The sequence below is a fragment of the Salarias fasciatus genome, chromosome 2, assembly GCF_902148845.1.
Source record: "Salarias fasciatus chromosome 2, fSalaFa1.1, whole genome shotgun sequence".
Lineage (NCBI taxonomy): Eukaryota > Metazoa > Chordata > Actinopteri > Blenniiformes > Blenniidae > Salarias > Salarias fasciatus.
The window spans coordinates 30,937,981-30,954,832 of NC_043746.1; the positions used below are offsets into that span (position 1 = coordinate 30,937,981).

Sequence of the window (16,852 nt, forward strand, 5' to 3'; positions counted from 1 at the left end):
CTTTCTGTGTTGAGTTTACATGTTCTCCCTGTGCATACTCTGGTCTCCTCCCACAGTGAAAAAAATATGCAGAATCTTTGGGTCTGTTGGTTTGAACTGACTGTCGGTGAGAATCTGTGGGTTGATGTGCCTGCACTGGACCAGAGACCTGTCAGGGTCCGTCTCGGAAGAGAGACAGTGAGTGAAAGAAACAAGCAAGAGTGAAGGAAAGGAAGAGAGGGCAAAGATACAACGATCCTTCAGTTGGTATCAACAGTCCAGACGAGCGGCTACTACACCTGAACAGAGAGAGAACAGAGAACATCCTACGGACTTTGGTTAGAGAACATAGCTGAAAGTTATCTGGGACGTGCAAACCTAGAATCCACATATCAAACTGCAAACCAGGGCATCAGGAGAGACCTAATCCAGACATCCATTGGTCTAACCCACCACAAGACAACAAGGTGACCGAGTCCACATGCTGAATATGAAGAGTGATTAAAGAACAGCGTGACCCCGCAAATGTGACAGTGTTCATGAAAATATGATCTCTGACCTCTGCAATGATCAGAAGCAGGCCAGAAAGGCCCTCAGGGCTCAGACAACTGGCGGCAATCCCAGGACCCAGATCCCAGCCACCCCCACCCCCGAGGCAGACGTAAAAGCACCGGTCCGGAAGGGGCCAGAGGAAGGCTCCAGCCCTGACCCCCGGCAGCCACAGAGCCCAGGACCCAGAGGACAAACACCAGCGGGCGTCGACCCCGACCGGGCCCCAGATGCCAATATGGGGCAGAGCCGCTCCACTGTGGGCCGGTGTGGTGAGCAAAGTCACATCAAGGTATTACTGGATCCCAGTCTGGATTGGCTAGCCCAGTACGCAGTAGAGACAGGTGGAAACAGTAATGCCAGGAGAAAACGAAGCCTGTGTGTGTTTTTCTTCAGATACAAGTTCCGTCGACAACTAAGAGATCCACAGGACAAACAGCCTGGTGAACCTCAAATGTTGATTCTCATGACTTTATGCAGGATTATGTGTTCTGTGATGGGCTGGAAATCTTTCTGACCTTCCCCTAACTGCCTGACAATACTGTACTCTCCACAACCCTAACCTAACCTACCAAAACGTAACGTAACGTAACTAATCTAATCCAACTTAAATTGCTCCAGCCCAACCTAGCCTAACCTAGCCTAACCTAACCTAACTTTCTAAAACCAATCTAACCCTGCCTAAACCAATCTACCTAATCTAACTTAACCAAATCTAACATAACCTACTGTACCCTAATCTGACCTAACCTACCAAACCTAACCTAACCTACATAACCTAATTTAATCTGACCTAACCTGACCTATATAAACTATTCTAACCAAACTTAACCGAACTTAACCTATCCTACCCTAATCTAATCCAACCTAACCTAGCTCAGATATTGTAATCTAACCTAACCTAAACTAACCTGACCTAATCTGACCTAACCAAATCTAACCTAACAATCTACCTGATCTAACTGAATCTACATAAAATAACCTACATAACCCACATAAAATAATTTATCCTAACTTAATCTAACTAAACTTTATTTACACTAATCTAATTAGCCTTGCCTAACCTAATCTACCTAATCTAACTGAACATAACCTAACATAACCTACTCTTCCCTAGCCTAACCTAACTTAATCTAACCTGACCTACCTTAACTAATCTAACCTAACCTAACCTATCCTTCCCTAACCTACTTAAACTATCTACTCTACATTTTCCATAGTCAGTTGGGATTGGCTGAAGCTTCTTGGGACCATAACTCAGTTACCGCTGCCGGAGAAGACAAATGGATGGACGTGTTGTCAGAATTCACTCCATCGTTGCAGATGAAGAGCACAGCGGTCCCTCATCCTTCCCCGACGGCGAACATTTTGTGACCGTTGCCAATCAGAGACCAGACCTGCGGGACGTCCCGCCTCTCCGTGTGACTCCGCTGGCACCACACCTTGCAATCAGGCCACTGAAAAGTAGAACAGCAACGAGGCTGCTCGCAGTGTGAACACAGAATCACTGTCAAGCTCCTGAGAGGACGTCATCGGATGCACAATGGTGAGCGGGCAGCGGGCCCTCGGGCCCCCGTGGGGGTTGCAGACTGCCGAGTGAGAGCCCCGTGGACTCCCAGCTGTTCTATGCAACATGCTGAACAGTAGGGGGTCGCCCTGTGTTTGTTTAAAACTAACAGGAGTCCCATTAAAGCCCTGACTCCCCTCATTTAGGACTGCCATGGGGACACAAAGGACAGCCCTGGGAAGCGGCACGTTGCAAGGGACACCAATTATTGAAGCGAGGACACAGGCCAGCTTGTTCGTGCTCAGGGACATGTCAACTCGTTGGACGACCCCCTCCGTCAAACCCATTGACCAGAGCGCACGGAGAGGCATCTTAATTGGTGTTGGGCAAACAGATTTTGTCACAAAGTTGCAAAGGAAGCTAAGTAGCTGAATGTTCACATTGTCCAACCCCTGACCTGAGCTTCAGGGGCCGCTCCGAGACATCATTATGCTCCATTACTTTGAGTAATCGTCTCAGACTCGTCCTATACCACAGCGGGAAATCCAGGACAGCAATTAAAAGCAATATTCTGGCAATAAAGACGGCGTAAATAAAAAGTGAGCCCTTTTCTCTGTGTACAGTGATATGATAGTGGCGAGGGGTAAGATCTGGCACAGGAAGCAGCCGCTGGGGTTCCTCAGCTTCATCGCGTTGGGTTTCATCCTCACCGTCTTCTTCTTCTTCACCTGTTCAAGGTGTAAAGTCTGTCCCCGTCCTGGACCCCCGGAGCCCCCACCCCTCCTCCCCCTCCTCTTTCATTCTGTTTTCAAGGGGATGTTGTTGGAGCGAATCACTTGACATCATTAGCTGAGGAGAGCGGCCGCCGTGGCGAGGCTCAGACAGCATCATGTCCGATCGGCAGTAGAGGAGCTGCGAGTCGGCCTCAGGTGAAACGTCCGGTTCCTCCTGTCTCCTCCTGGATTCTCTCACCTTGTTCTCAACTCGTTTTGATTGATTCTACGAAATGAGACGACCTTCACACAGTGAATTCTATCACCATCATTTCATATAACAGCAGACAGGAGACACTCCCAACAGCAACGTTTAGCTTCCTGGACGGGTTCACTCTTTAAAACAGAAGCATCTTAACTCACACAACACACTCCCACCACACATTCCTTCATGTTTATGAAGAAAAGAGCTGAAGACTGAAGCAAAATATCAGGATTCATTTCGGTTTTTCTCCTGATGTCTTCACCAATCACCTGCCGAGCTGTTCTCTCATCAATGAATCAAACCTGATTCAGAATCACTTAAATAGATGTCAGCTATTCCCTAAATATCTGTGAGCTGTATTTCAATGGTGGATTTATTTTTTCTCCTTCCATCTTCAAATTTTATTATTTTTTTCATGCTGAGTATTGTTTGATTTTTTAAATTAATAAAACAATTTGAAATATTTAATCTTTGTCCTTTGCTCGCCCTCTGTTGTTTAGCTTTAGTAGATACCTTTTTTCATATATAAGTAGGTGTATTTTCTATTTTTATTGATGTAAATGAAGAATTTAATGATTTTTTAACGTGGATACCTGATGAACTTGTCGTGTGTGTTTGTGGCTCTTTACCATTTACCATTTCTACCATTTATAGATAAATGTTTCTCAGAAAAAGTTCAAAAGACATGCTGATCACACATTTTATTCAGCCTTCAAGCCTAAACTGAACTCATATTTCAGGTTCATCCATTCCTGTAGCGTTTCAGTCGATGAACTCTATTCTTAGTTATTACAGTTTACAGCTGTAACCCACCAGCTTCTGTCACTTTTTTATATGTATTTTAAACAGGCAGACATATTTACTGATGCACGTAAAAAACACTCGACTGGCTTTGATTCAAGACTCGACTGACCAGTAACAACAAAACAGAGGAAGAAGGAAATCCCCACTTTGACTCCACATGTCGTTTCAGTATGAAGCCAGCTATCCTGAGTCCTGGTCAACCCTAACCCTAACCCCCACTTAGGGTGAGAGGGTTAGGGTTGCCGTGAGCGGCCATGAAAACAAGTTGTTGTGTCCTCTGACACGTTGGAGTTGTGTCTCCTAAACGCTGTATTTTCCGATCTATTAGATAATGTTAGAGGAACAAAAGGAAGCCAGAGAGATGAAGACAGCCCCATGTAGACATGTCTCTGTTTCACATGTCCACAGACTCAGAGACACACAGCAGTCCGTCCCCGTCCTGCACTAACAGATGCCAGGTGACACAGCTCATTAACTTCTCCTTTGGCCTATTCTTTGGGCTCCTCATTGTCTTGAGATATGAGATGAGCCTTTGTTGAGAGTTTTGCCCCCTTTTCTCTCGGCCAGGCAGGGCCCATAATTAGTGCTTTGAGCTGGGCGTACTTTCTCACAGGGCTACGACACAATTAATCAGCACTTTCCCACCAATGGGCACAAGCTGCTTGATTCTATCAAGGCCAAATTTTTAAGTTATGACGCCTTTTCACAGCAATCAAATATCAGGACCCCACAAGCTGTTGTTGTTGTTGTTGTTGTTGTTGTTGTTGCTTTTTATATAAATAGATCGGAGGATTATAATCTGACTGGTTGCATCCCACAGATTTGTCCCCTCAGATGAGTCAATACTATCAGTCCCACTGTGTGAAGTGGTTCATGTCAGAGTGTTCCAGGAGCTCATGGAGCTTCATGTGATCAGGGTGGAGTGATTTCCACCTGGGGAGAAGAGGCGGCGTGGTCTCGGAGCTCTGGGCTGAAGTGTGGAGACATCAGTCTCCAACAGACGCAGCCCCCTGTGTTGCTGTTCTGCTGTGATGTTCTGTGTTCTCCATGAATCTGCAACTCAGTTCACACACCAAACCCTCACTTTAATGCTGCGGTTTCATCCAGTGTGTGATTCTACATGAGTACGAACAGATTGCTTCATTTGATCTGGGAAAAACCAGGTGTGAAAGTCTCAGCACGGCGATTCCACTGGACCACAGAGACGAGACGATGGTTTGAAAACAGCTTCTAGGAATGACTGCTGCTCTTCTTCATGATACTGATCGATAAACGGTGTGACAGGAAGTGGCAGCAGCAGACGTGTGACTGGGCTCTGAGAGCTGAAGGGTTAAAGTCCGAGTCTTTGTTTACCCATCAGCCCTCTGAACCGCCTCCGTCACTCCCTCCTGTCTTCTCTTCACAAGCTTTTTCTCAGTTTCTGTCTCTTTTTAAGTATCATGCCGGTGCAGAGGGAGGGGGCGGCGGGGGTGGAGCACCTGCCCCTTTAGCCCTCGATGCCACCAGGGGCCTTTCGTCAAAGTTTTTTTGTTTTTTTAATTTTAATTTATTGTGTACATGAAAGTGTGTGTGCCCTAAAATAATACAAGTAAAATAATAATTCAGATCTGCTCTCAGTTGCTCACATGATCCGTGGAGCTGTCCCTCACTCACTGCCCTGGGGTGCCTGGAGGGGCAGGAGGAGGGCAGGAGGAGGGCAGGAGGGGCAGAAGGGGCAAGAGAAGGGCAGGAGGAGGCCCAGAGGGGACCAGGAGGGGCAGGAGGAGGGTGGGAGGGGCAGGAGGGGCAGGAGGGGTATGAAGTTACAACAAGAGGTCTGTAACAGAACTTGTGAACTTGAGGCGACAGAATGCAGTGAGGGAGAGACGGACTGAACACTGGCTGTCCAACAAGTCCTGAGCTTCACCTGCACGGCTGCTCGTTCAGCTGAGAGCTGGTAGGTAACCAGAGGTGAAAACACAGGGAGCAGAATCCCAACAGAGCTCTTCATCCGGACGCTCTGCAGCTCCACCCCCTGCTGAGGAAAACAATATGGAGGTCTGAGTCTGGAGGTCTGAAGAGAACCGGGGTCTTATAGCGGTCTGGAGGTCTACAGAGACTCAGGGTCTGATAGTCTTCTGGGTAGAGCAGACTGACAGACCCAGACTGGATGGTTCCGTTTTAGCTGAAGTGACGTAAAAGAAGTAATCCAGTGGTTCAGAAGCTTCGTCTGCTCTGATGTTTTCAAAAGGAATGTGTGAAAAATGAAAAAGGAAAAACCTCCCAAGGAGGTCCACAGTCTTTTGGTCTCATATAAACTGCATCACAGGCTACTGTGCATTTTTTTAAAATTTATTTATTGAAAATATTTTTTTAAGAATATGGTTTAAAAGGTGTTTTTGTGGAACTCTGGGAGGATCAGTAAATCTGTCCTTGGTGATTATTACCTTCAATTTGCAGGCAGAAGCTCTGCATTTGCTCATCCTTCATCAGACGTCTCTGGTTCCTCTGTCTGAAGAGATTCTCCGTGTGTGTGTGTGTGTGTGTGTGTGTGTGTGTGTGTGTGTGTGTGTGTGTGTGTGTGTGTGTGTGTGTGTGTGTGTGTGGTGTCGTTTCGAGCTGAACACAGACGTCGTCTGCAGTCAGTAGTCTGTAATCCTGTGAAAACACGGCTGAGCCATGTCTAGATGGAATCCTCTGGCTGCGTCTGGCCTGACGGTCGCAGACGGCGGCCGGTCGGCTGTGGTTGGCGTTCGGGGCCAGTCTCTGTTTTGACGGTAAATGACACGAAAATGCGTCTAATGGCTTCTCCCTATATTCTGACTTCAGCCCTGTTTGGTTTGGCTTTGGTCTTTGTGTTTTTCACTGACCTTGAGAGACAGTTTGGGTGATATTCAGAGAAACACGCCTCCTTTCATGTCAGAAACACAACAACTTTCTGTTGACAGGGCTGATTGTTAAGTGTGTGGTTGCTGATCTCAAGGCGACTCGACCACTTTTGGTTCCACTAAAATCTGTATAATTTATTCAGAACCACAAAGTTTCAGTCTGCTTTGACGCTGCGTTCTGGTCATACTGTACCCCATTGTGCTGAGATTTTCTAATAATAGAATATAAACTACTTGGCAAGCAGGACGGCATTTAAAGATTCCACCTCTTTTGAAACGGAGGCTGGTCTTTGCAACAGGACTTCTATGTTTCATTTTGAAGTTATTGGTCCAGTTCCAAGACCATCTCGCCTCCAATGATCAAAGGTTGAGTCAGAGAAAAGCCTGGCGGGAGGCTTATGCAAAAATGCCGTCCCCTTATTGCGACCCGGCCGACATGTTGGAAACCATCGGCGCTCGTTTAAATGTCAATATACCCAGATGCAGTTTGGCTGTGCTTGGCTAAGTTTGAAGTATGTGGATGAAAAAAAAAAAAAAAGAAGAAGGAAGAAAGAGAAGCTTCTCGCTCACATGAGTAGAATCTGGAGGGTTTAGAAAGCTGCATTGATTAAATTCCTTATCGAGGCTGCTTTTCGCTCCCGTCCATCACCGAGTCTTCTGCACAGCTTTTATTTAAAACTCTGCCGCTCGTGCTGGAGACGTCCTTTAACGCAAGTCGCCGTGACAAAGAGACATGAAACATCCCTTCAGATATCTCTCAGCGCGCTCGCTGAAGATCCATTATGCTAATGGCGAAGCGCAGGGTCACACATCAAGCGCCGCGCTTCCACCTTTAAAAGCTCGGCCAGACGTTCGCAATCCCCCCGCCGGGCCGGGAGCGACCCGGCGGGGGTGAATGGGGCTGCCGGGAGGGAGGGAGGGACGGAGGGAGGTGATAGCCCTGCCAGGAATTTAAACAAAAGTATTTTTTCTCCCCCAAAGCCGCCATCTTTCAGCCTGACGGTTACTGTAAACACCATTCCTGAACACAGCATTATAAGACATGCTACTCCACATTCCTGTCGGCTCTTTAAAGGCCGCACGAAAAATATCAGAGCGAAGGCTTTCAAAATGAAGTCAACGGTATTTTAATGGCTCAGTCTAATAATAGATTATTTTCGTGTGTTTGATTTACTGCCGCGATGATTGAACAAATAAAATCCACCAATGGCATGGACCAGAGCGAACAGATGTTTTATTCTGACAGAAAGACTCCATCATGACGTAATTCTATCAAAGCCGTGAAGAAGCAGCACCTCGGTGAACTCTGGTTGCCCTTCGCAGCAAATAAAAAGTCTTCAGATGTGTTGCAACCTCAAAACAGCGCTCACACTTCGGGTTTGTATATAAAAATGCATACTTTGGCAGTATGCAAGGGAAGGGAATGTACTGTGTCCACCCGATGCTACCTGCAGCCCTTTGATTTCCACTGCGCTCGTAAACCCAGCAGCTCCTCCGTCCGCAGCCAATAAAGACATGGAATTAGTCATTTTCTTTAAAATATAGTCCTCATTTTATTAACAGAGGCCAAATAAAACTCATCACATTTTATTTACAACGAGAGGCAATAAATATCTTAATAATAGTCATAAAATTATTTTTTGCTTACATTTGTTTAAAAAAAAAAAAAGAAGTCATAAATGTGTCATGTTGTTAGTAGCAACTGGTACAAAAACCTGCCGGCAGACTGCTGAAGGCAGGAGAGGGAAGAAACAGCTTTTTCCTTCTCGGATTCAGACAGAAACGGGCGGAAAATGATCCCTGAATCCCGGACGAGTCGCTCAGCTGTCGTGGTTCGTGTGGAGTCCAGAGCGAGAGCCGGAGCCTTGACAGTCCGGAGAGCTGCTTTCAGAGCTCGGACGGCCCGAAGGCGGCTGCAGGAGGAGGAGGAGGAGGAGGAAACCGAAGCAGGAGGTAGAAGAACAGGCATCAGCTCTCAACACGAGCGGCAATCAAGGCGTCCGGCGGTGGACCGGACCTGAACCGCGAGAGTCCGAGGCCAGGAGCGGGGATTCAGACGAAGCTGGAAGACGACCGGGATTAAGAATCCCATCAGCTGCTGGATGTGTGTGTGCATTGTTTATTTTAGCCATTAAGCCGCGGCGAGCGCCCGACTAGTCAAAGCTTGTCGTATCGGAGCTGAATCACAGGCTTGATGGAAATCCCACAGTCCTCGGAGGGTTCAGCACATTCCTGCAGCCAGGAGAGGCCGAGGCGGGGAGACGTGTGGAAACAGCGGCAGGAAAGAGGAAGACCTGTTCAGTATTGCACTCAGAGCTACGCAGCTATCCGAGCGGCGGCGGCGGCGGCCGGAGCGTCACCTGCGACCGCCACCTCTCCGGTTCATCTCCATGGCGTCTAATTCCAGTGGAAAGTATGGGATCCGCATCGTCAGGGGCAACACAAACACAAACCCACAGGTATTCCAATAAATCTCTAGTTGGCTGATTTTTATAACATTGCGTCAGCTCCTGCTGCAGCCCCCTCCGTCAGAGAGGAGAGCGGCGTCCCTCCATCCAGTATAAATAACAGCACGGGCCCGGCGGAACCACGCCGACCCGGAACCATCCGGGCAGGAGGCGCCGGCTCGTCCACGTACAAAAATAAAACTCTGTTCATGTTCTGTCAGTCTTCCTTTCTATGAGTCTTGGACCACATTCTTTCTGCTTCTTTCTGGTTCTGGCCCAGTCCATGTGGTTCTGTTCCCGGTCCAGTACAGTCCCAACCCAGCGGTGGTCCCGGCCCGATGCAGACCCTGGTCCGGTGGTGTCCCGGCCCGGTGGTCCCGTTCCCCTGCCCGGTGCGGTCCCAGCCAGGCTGTCCGGGTCTCCGGACCAGTAGTCCCGATGTCAGGTCCCCAGCCCGGCCCGGCGGTCCCGTCCCATCAGTTCCTCCTGGAGCTGGCTTTTAACCGCCGGGCCCTTCGTGTCCTCTTAGTCACGGTGGTGTACCGGAACTCCTCCAGCGGGTTGACCCGGCCCTGCGGCTGCCGCTTCATGAAGTGGACCTCCTGCTGCTTCTGGCTGGTCCGGGACCCTTTCTTGGGCCGGCCCTTCCGGTTGAAGCCCAGGTACCACCCTTTGTACTTGGCCGACACCAGCGCCGTGTAGTTGTTCTCCAGGAATTCCTCCACGAAGACGCACTCCTGCTTCTTCCCGTCGGTCTGCCGGGAAACAGAGACACGGGTCATGAACACACCGTCCTGGACCCGTCCTCAACTGGGCCTTATCAATCAGCTCCTCATTCCCTCATTATGAGAAAAAAACAATAAGTTCTGAGAAGAACTGACGAAGAGCGATTATTGGTTATAGATTATTCCTTGACTGTGTCACACGAGGCCCCATTTCCAGACCAGACACCTGAGGCTCCATTCTGTATCTCAGTCTGTCACCCAAAGGAGCCTTCAGCAGGTATTTCACCTGTCAGGACCGCTTCAGGACAAACCTGCAGCTGGGGGTCACACAGGGTCACAGACCCTGAACGGGGTCATGAACCCCTGAACTCAGATTCCCACCCGTCACACTGAGCTGCTGCATAACAGACTGTGTGTGAAATGTTGGAGAAGTTGGAGAACAGTGCTGGGGCGACAGAGGAAACTACTTTATCAGTCAAATAACAGCAGTTGGATATTTATGACTGGATGTGTGATTAAAACGCTTCATGTGTTTTCAGCACTTTCTTTGGAGAGAATTAAAGGTTGATGGTGACGGAGAACATGCAGTCAATGTTACGCAGTGGAAAACCTGATCTGCCGCTCTGTAATAATGACACGCTCTCATCGGGATGCTTTTCTGTTTCCACATTAGATTCAAGCAGAGGAGGAATGATGGGAAAAGACAGAATCCTTCAGACAGGAATAAAGTGATCGCTTCCAAAAGATTTCTGACAGGACTGTGTCAGGTTGTCTCCATGACAACACACACACCTGGACTGTTCCTGGGACTGTCCTTCTGTTTTACACATGACAGCTATTTTATTGACACCTTTTAACCTTTATTGTTACTTTATTGATTGTTCTTACTTTTTACTGCTACTTTGTTGATATTTTTTAAACATTACTACTACTTCATTGACAATTTTCAACCTTAAATTCTACTTTATTGATACTTTGTAACCATTATTGCTACTTTATTGATATTTTTTAAATAATGCAACTTTTCTAATACTTTTAACTATTTATGCTGCTTTAGTGATACTTTTAAGCCTTTACAACTATTTTATTGATGCTTTTTAACCTTTATTGTTACTTTTTTGCTACTGTAACAATTTCATTGATGATTTTTAACATTTACTGCCACTTCTTTGATAGTTTTAACCGTTTCTGCTACTTTACTGATCATTTTTAAGATTTCATAAAGCTTTTTAAAATTTTCTGCTACTTTTTTGACACTTTTTAACATTTCCTGCTACTTTATCGATACTTTTATACTTTCATTGCTACTTTATACTGACTTTTAACCTTCATTGCTACTTTGATACTTTTTAACCATATCTGCTTTTTTATTCACACGTTTTAAAAAATGTTGCTACTTTATTGCTTCTCTTTAATCATTTCTGCTGCTTTAGTGATACTTATTAACCTTTATTACTACTTTACTGACACTTTTTAACCATTGTTGCTATTTTATTGACACTTTTAAACCTTTGCTGCAATTTTACAGACAATTTTTGTCCTTAACTGCTACTTTCTTGATACTTTTTAACCTTTGCTGTTACTTTATTGATATTTTTTTATTCTTCACTGCAACTTTTTGATACTTTTTCAATCATTACTGCTACTTTATTGACACTTTTCAACCATTTCTGCTACTTTCGTGATACCTTCTAACCATTTCTTCTATTTTATTGACACTTTTAAACATTTCTGTTAATATTTCTCTCTCTCTTTCTCTCTCTCTCTTTGACACAGAAACAGATGTTGCTCTTCAGACTTGGTGGCAGTACAGAGGAGTTGGGTGGCAGCCGCACTCAAAATTTCATCTGAACCATTCTAGTTTTACAGATTAATGCTTGTGTGTGACACACACAATGAATTGATCTGTGGATCACGTCCAACTGTTTATGAGTTACTGCCAAAAGTATTTTCTGTAATTAATTCAAGTTGAAAATTTCATATCTAACAGTATTTACTTTTTAGATGACAATCCATAAGGGGGAAGGTGTCAGGACACCATTTCAAACAAATGAGGCCCCTGAAACTAAAGCTCCCAATGAGCCTAATGAGGGGGTGAAGACGTGTGTGACTGAGTGCAGCCCCGCCATGCCGACAGCATGACTTATTGATGCAACACAATCACACCGTGCGTCTCGCTGCTGTTCCATATCGGCGGGCTGCACGGTCACATGCGGCCGCTTGTGGCCACCTGGTGTGACTAAATGATATAATTGCAATGGCATTCCTCCTAAGTGACCATTAGTCTCTCAATGCATTGTGGTGATTGCAGTCTGTAATTGACTGATCGAGTGTCAAAGGAGCAGGCCGGTTACGTAATGGAAGAAAGACTGTGAGTTATCAAAGGGGTTTTGTTAGGCTGCAGAAAAACACCAGCAGAAAGCAGATCTGCTCTGCCTTCAATCCAGCCAGGATTAAGAGCTTAAATGCAAAATATTCATTTAGATCGATATTAGAACGTGGCTGTTAAATCTTTTACAGCCCGTTTTTTAATAATATCCCCCAAATGAAAACCAAAACATACTCACCCTTCCAACTATTTTGCCCTTGTCGTTCATACAGATGTAGTATTCGCTCTCTTTCCCTTTTATTCGAATGTGACTCCCGAAGGTTTCTGTCTCGACGACAAGGAGAGCTGAAAAGAAAAGAAAAGAAAGTCATGAGTATGTGCTGCAGCGTTGCCTCACGTTCAGAATGATCCCATGTTCAATCCCATGCCCCTCTCTACGCTCCACCTCCACCATGAAAGCTTGGTTTGGCTCTGTCTTGGTGAAACTGTCTCTGTCGGACTGGTTCTTCAGCACTTTGTGTTTTTTTAACTCACACACCACAACAAAGGAAGCAGCTTGTATTATTAGTCGTAGCAGAAATGTACCTCAGCGGAGATTAAAGGAAATGAATCAGAGCGACTTCAAATGACAAAGCAAGAAAATCCCCTCAGACCCAGAGCCAATAAAACTGATTACAGGCCGAAGACGTTAATTACTCCACTCAATTCTGCAAAACAAACCAGCGTGTTCACCAGAATCATTATTAAAGTTATCAACGCGCTCTAATGTGAGAAGTTCTTCTCTGCACTGCTCGGAGATGAGAGCGCTCCTCTCCTCCTGAATGTTCACCCCGTGGGGTCAGCTTTGTCTCCGCTCGCCCTTTCACCAGCCGAACACATCCGCCAAACATTAGTGGAGCCGTCCCGCGGCCCTCGGGGTTAGGTTTCAGCTTCCCTTTAGTCTGTGCTCACTCAATCTAGAAGTTAAGATGATCCATTTGTTTAACACACAGGCCCATTCAGCGGCACTCAAGGGAGCAGGGGAAGAATGGCGTGAGGGGACGGGATGGGCTCGGGGGCAGAGGAGCCCCCCCACTTCCCCCTCCGGCCGGGGGGGCAGAGCACAGCACAGCGGAGCGCGGCGGCTAACCTGTTTTACAGGTGAAGGAGAAAAATGTCCCCCGTCTTGTTCTGAGATGTTTCTGTTAGTGTCTGAAAGCCCGACCCCCCCTGCCCCCCCGCTCCCGGCCTGCGGGGCTTCATCAGGGGATGGATTGGTCTGGACACTTCTCGGGGGTCTTGGAGGAGGAGCCGGATTGGTTTACACATGAACTGAAAGATGTTTGGGAAGGTATCTGCCCTCTGACAGGTATGAACATCAGATCACAGCATGGGGCCCCTCTCACTGGAAGACCCCCCTCCTCAGCCCCTCCCCCAGTGCCATCTATGCGATTCTGAGTCCTGCTCTGGTGTCAGAACCATCGTTCACAGAACCCACATTAAAAATAAAGTAGCGCTTCAGTAATCTCTACGACTCCAGCCGGAGCTGAACCAAGACTTTTAGTCTGTGATTAATGTGGGTTCATAGAGCAGCTCTAGTTCCTCCGCTCCGGGAGTAATGTGGGTCGCAGCCATTCGCTGACCTCAGCGGGAGGCCGTCTGTCAGAAAACTGGGAAATCCAGCTTCAGCTCCAGATTGCATCTTTTATCAGTTTAAAAGCCTTGGAGGTGACCTCAGTGGACACCAGCGTCAGACACCCCGGAACACCGCGGAACACCGCGGAACACCGTGCTGCCAGTGGGTGTGTAGCACTAAGCCTCAGAAGACAGACGGCCCGCTCCGCCTCGGCCGGTATGGACTCTGCTTTGGAGCCATTTGTTTCCTGAGAGCAGTTTGTGGCCCTTCTGCGGAGAAGCAGCAGTGAATTAAAGAGCATCTCGCCGAGCAGGAGTTCACAGGTGCCAGGTACTCCAGCTGGATGGAGAGGGGGAGGCGGGGGGAGAATTGGCAAAGACTCATGGGAAAACACTGGCTCTGCTTCCACTCAAGCGCTAACAGGCAGTGAGGAAACTTCGCCTCGGCGCATCTGCGACCGAACACAGTCAGTCAGACCGGCAGTCCGAGAGCCGTGAGTCAGCTGTTCAGAGCCGAGGACCAGCAGGAAGCAGGACACGGTGCTCAGTGGAATGCTCGCCAAACACCAACGCTCGCCGGGCTCGGCGGCACCAATGAACTGGACCGCTGTGGACTGATACGGACGTGATTCCTGTTTCTGAGACGTCAGCCGCTGCTGAATACGCCACGATGACGAGTGTCACCAGCAAGCTGTTGCTTCACATGTCAGTGGTCGTAATGTTGTGGCTGACCAGTCACACGTCTCCCCCTCCCCTCCAGGACGTGGCTGGGCTAGCTGAGGGTGTGGCGTGAGGTGCGCAGGCGTTCTCCCATACCATACTTGCCCCCATCATCTCCGTTGGCGTTGATCTTCTTGCCCAGGATCTGGACGTGCTTGCCCGTGGTTCTGCTGTACAGCTGGTAGATGCGGACCTGCTTCCGGCTCAGGTCGTCCGGGTTCCCCGTGTGGTTCTCGATGTAGAACTTGAAATCAGCAGAGCTCTGCTGACATTCCTGGAGGAAGGAGGAGGAGGAGGAGGAGAGACGGGATGAAGACAGACGGAGAGACGGTCGCAGGTGTTGATAGTAATGTGCGCCGCTGCTTTTATGGGCCCGGCGTCGGAACAGTGCTGCGGGGTCTGAAAGCTGGGAGAACGCTCTGGAAGCTGTGGTATTTTAGTGTTTTCTCTCTTTGCTTTCAACTGGCACCGTTTATAAGGAGCGCATTTACAAGCTGCTAACTATGTTACAAGACATGTTAATGAAGTCACAGTTCAAGAAGAAATCACAGGGAACAAGTGCAGAGCCTGCAGTGAAAGCTTCTGAACCCAGATGCTCCGGGCAACGCCGAGAAGCCGCCGCCGCGTTTCCTCAAGCCACCAGCAATTATACACCTGAAGCCTCCAGACCTGTTGCTCTATCATCAAACAAATATCTGCCTGCGGCCGAACAGGCTCCATAAATTAGGAGAGGCGGCAGGCGAGCAGGTAGAAAGAGCCACCTGAAAGTGGAAACAGGCTTTCAGCCCCACCGCCGGGCCGCCGCAGACCTGGCATTAAGGGGAAGAGAGGAAATCGAGCAGCATCTCGGAGGTGCGAGCATGTGCAGCCGCCAGGGAAAGCTATACTTTCAGGAGCTGTGGAATCTCTCTCCACGCCAACATCCCGCTTCCAGCTGGATGCTCCCGTAATTGCACGGTAATGTCTTTTTATGTGGCTGTTCTCAGGTGGCTAATTATACACGCATTACATACCCCGAGTCCTCGTTATTCCAAACTTCGGCAAATTAACGACATGCGGCCAACACGATGGGAAATCCGGGCCTGAGCGGGACGGGCCCTTCAAACGAGAGAGGCCAACCTGTCTGCGGCGTCACGCCGGATCGCAAGTGGATCCTGGAGAATCCAGCCGCTGAGACACGGAGGAAACACACCACAACATCCCCTCTGGCATCAGGCAAGAACCCAGGGGCTGAGATCAGATACGAACCCCCAGTGCTGCTGATCTACAGACTCTTCTGCCGATTTCATGAACATTTTCTGAAGGTGTGACTCCTTTGCTCCAAACAGGTCCAGAGCTCAACAGTACAAAACTTCAATGACAACAACTGCTGACAATAAAGACAACGACCAACAAAACAGTGCTGTTGTTCCGCTGCTTCAGAAACTCGTTTTCATGACTGGCTGGAAAACAAAAAGCAAATCAGCTGTTTGATTCTTCTGTTCTGACTGAATCCAGCGGGCTGCACAGGAGCAGCACCAGTCACAACGGCTCGAGAAATTAAAACGCAAATTCACAAAAATGGACCGGATCGGGAATAATGAGAGACTCCTGCAGGTCCGGCGCTCACCCTGAAGCCCGAAGCCTCCGCCTCGCCAGCAGCAGCTCAGAGCCTCAGCCAGGGATTTATCCAAATCTCCACATCTCTAAACAAACACGGAGGTGTGCTGGGGAGACTGTTGCATTTCATGGCAAGCGAGAGGCAAGCCTAAGCACATGGCTGAGGCAGAAGCCAGCGACAACAGCGGCTTTTTTTGTTTTCTGTTTTTATCACGCCGTCTCCTCTCTTCAAAGACGCAGCATGAAAACGGATACGCTTGAAACATCAAAAGTCTGGCACTCCTCTGCACTGAGGAAGCTCAGCATCCATCTGAGATACACCTTGATATCTGCTTCACACACACACACACACACACACACACACACACACACACACACACAGGCCGATGAAGCTGTGGGTGCTTCTTTTGTTTGTCCTCATAAACTCTGGACCACAGGATGACATGTTAGAGCAGCTCCACAAACACGAGGCCGTTACAGCAGCCTGTCCTGCGATAAGCATCTCCTGAATAACCAGCAGACACATTCGCCGTCGGCCTGTTGCTGCAGCTTCGTCCTGTCACACATGTGGGAGCAGTCAGCCGCCGCCGGAGCTTTGTCCCTGCCAGCTCTGCTGGAATAATCACAGCTCCCAGACTTATATAAGACCGACGCTTCACTTTCTCTCCACTTATTTTATTTTGATTTTTGGGGGCTTATTGTCTGGGGACCAAAAAAATAAAGAAAATCATCAG

The 16,852-nt window shown here is 48.0% G+C and overlaps 1 protein-coding gene across 1 annotated transcript in view; it reads right to left on the reverse strand.

Moving 5' to 3' along the window:
- Positions 1–8,370: 8,370 nt before the first annotated feature.
- The window catches only part of LOC115399857 (fibroblast growth factor 18-like), a 10,155-nt gene continuing 1,673 nt past the window's right edge, over positions 8,371–16,852 (reverse strand). Inside the window, exons 3-5 of the mRNA XM_030107495.1 lie at positions 14,616–14,793; positions 12,424–12,530; positions 8,371–9,886 (exon numbers count right to left, since the gene is read on the reverse strand). Coding sequence (XP_029963355.1) covers positions 9,608–9,886; positions 12,424–12,530; positions 14,616–14,793 — 564 coding nt within the window. The 3' untranslated portion in view covers positions 8,371–9,607. The remainder of the gene's footprint in view (positions 9,887–12,423; positions 12,531–14,615; positions 14,794–16,852) is intronic.